The 2,381-nt window shown below is 52.3% G+C and overlaps 1 protein-coding gene across 1 annotated transcript in view; it reads left to right on the top strand.

The window, feature by feature from the left end:
* Positions 1-1,244: 1,244 nt before the first annotated feature.
* RHOQ (ras homolog family member Q) overlaps positions 1,245-2,381 on the top strand; it is a 39,106-nt gene continuing 37,969 nt past the window's right edge. The window contains exon 1 of the mRNA XM_006014754.3: positions 1,245-1,265. Coding sequence (XP_006014816.3) covers positions 1,245-1,265 — 21 coding nt within the window. The remainder of the gene's footprint in view (positions 1,266-2,381) is intronic.

Raw genomic sequence — 2,381 nt, 5'->3', positions numbered from 1 at the left:
TCTACTCAATTGTGCTCCCAGGGAAGGAATCATAGAAAATGAGAGCTGGAAGGGACCTCAGTAGGTCATCTAGTCCAAGCCCCTGCTCAAAGCAGGACCATCCTGAAGGAGATCATTCTAGCCAGGGCTTTATTGAGCCAGGTCTTAAAAACCTCCAAGGATGGAGATTTCACCACCTCTCTGGGCAACCTGTTCCAGTGCTTCACCACCCTCTTAGTGAGAGAGTTCTTCCTCATGTCTAAACTAAACGTCCCTTGCTGCAATTTGAGACCATTGCTCCTTGCTCTGTCATCTGCCACCACTGAGAACAGTCTAGCTCCATCCTCTTTGGAACCCCCCTCAGGTAGTTAAAGGCTGCTATCAAATCCCCCCTCTGTTTTCTCTTCTGCAGACTAATAACCCTCCCCACTATTAAGATCACGTTCAATGTGAAGGAAGAAGGATTTTACAGAGGGGCAGGGAGATGAGGACAGAGAGACAGACCAGCACATTAGAGTTTTTAAGACCTGACTAGACAAAGCCTTGGCTGGGATGATCTAACGGGGCCTGGTCCTGCTTTGAGCAGGGGGTTGGATGAGATGCCCTCCTGGGGTCCCTTCCAGCCCCCATTTTCTGGGATTCTGTGGGAGCATCTATATGAGATGCTTACTGCACAGTAGTCTAGTAAGACTGTGCAGTAGCATACCAGTCAAAAATTGTCCTAATAAGTTCCTGCACAGTGTTAAATTAGGCTACTGCATAGTAAGCATCACAAAAAACTGATGTGCCAGTGCTACTGTGCACTAACTAGTTACTGCGCATTTAGTTAGTACTGCATTAAGCAAGTACTAAATTAAATGTGCAGTAACTACTGGCAGGCAAGGTTCTTCGGGTAGATGTGATATCTTTTATTCGACCAACTACATAGTTGGAAAAATTGTTCTTTGCAAGCTTTCAGGCACAAACACCCTTCTTCAGGCATAGGGCATCTGTGCCTGAAAACTTGCAAAGAACATTTTTTCCAAGTATGTAGTTATTCTAATAAAGACATCACATATACCCAAAGAACCTTGTCTGCCTATGTCCGTAGACCAACACAGCTAACTAGCTAACAACCCAGTAACTACTGTAGTCTCCCAATGCCTGAAGAAGGGTGTTTGTGTCCAAAAGCTTGCAAAAAACAATTTTCCTGACCATCTAGTTGGTCTAATAAAAGATACCACATCTACCCAAAGAACCTTGTCTGCCTGTGTCCTTAGACCAACATGGTTACAACCAACAACCCAGTAACTACAGCAGTCTTCCAATTCCTGAAGAAGGGTGGTTGTGCCTGAAAGTAGGGGCGTCATCGCAGAGGACAGTCCAGTTGTCCTCTGTCCTCTATCGAGATGAAACCCGACACCCGTATGTCCTCTATTTTTCTCTTCAAGAGAAGAGGCGTTGGGTTTCGTCTCGATAGAGGACAGAGTAGCAGAAAAGAACAATTTTTTTCTGACTATTTAGTTGGTCTAATAAAAGATATCACATCTACCCAAAGAACCCTGCCTGCCTGTGTCTGTACACATAGACCAACACAGCTACGGCCACCAACCCCGTAACTACTGCAGTCTCCCCATGCCTGAAGAAGGGTGCTTGTGCCCGAAAGCTTGCAAAGGACTTCCTCCCAGTGGCCTAGTAAAAGATCCACACAAAAAAAGACATACAAAAAACCTATTCCTCTTGGTTCCCACCATGATACCTTTTATTAGACCAAGTGGGAAGTCGCAAGCCTGATACAAGGTGCGCACCCCGCACCCTAGCCGCAGAGCCCCGCCTGGCGGCGCGGACTGCGCAGCACTGAGCACGGTGTCCTGCCCTAAGGGCGCTGTGCCTGCACCTGCCATCAGCTCGCGGCTGGGCGGCGTTCACCCAGCAGCCCCCAGCCAGCCCCGGCATGCGGGGACACACACACAGTTTTGCCCTTCCCTCTTTTTTTTTTTTCTCTGTAATTTTTTTGCCCGCTCTCTGCACAAGGGCCCCAGCCCCAGCGCATCCCGGGCGCGCACGCTTCTCGGCGCTGCTGGCTCTTTGCAGAGGAGCCCTCAGCTGCTCCCCCCGACTGGGCTTTGGCTCCTCCTTTCTCAAGCTAGTCTGAGGTTGCAGGGCTGGCAAGTTGGGGGAGGGCAGGCCAGGCAGGGAAAGTAAAGTGGGAGCCCGCTGCCGCCCAGGCTGGTGCCGGTGCTGGTGCCGATGCCGATGCCCCCCCGCGCGCCCTTGCCGGGGGCCCGCGCGAGCCCCGCGGGGCGCTGCCCGGCGCCGAGATGCCCGCGCTGCTGAAGCGCTGAGCGCTCCCGCCCGGCCCGGCCCGGCCCCGGGGTGCCGGGGGCAGGCTGGCGACGCCCCCGCGCCCTCCCCCGCCCCGA

Source organism: Alligator sinensis, unplaced genomic scaffold (assembly GCF_000455745.1).
Source record: "Alligator sinensis unplaced genomic scaffold, ASM45574v1 scaffold131_1, whole genome shotgun sequence".
Classification (NCBI taxonomy): domain Eukaryota; kingdom Metazoa; phylum Chordata; order Crocodylia; family Alligatoridae; genus Alligator; species Alligator sinensis.
Note: the sequence above shows the minus strand (reverse complement) of the source record. Positions and strands in the feature narration are given on the sequence as shown.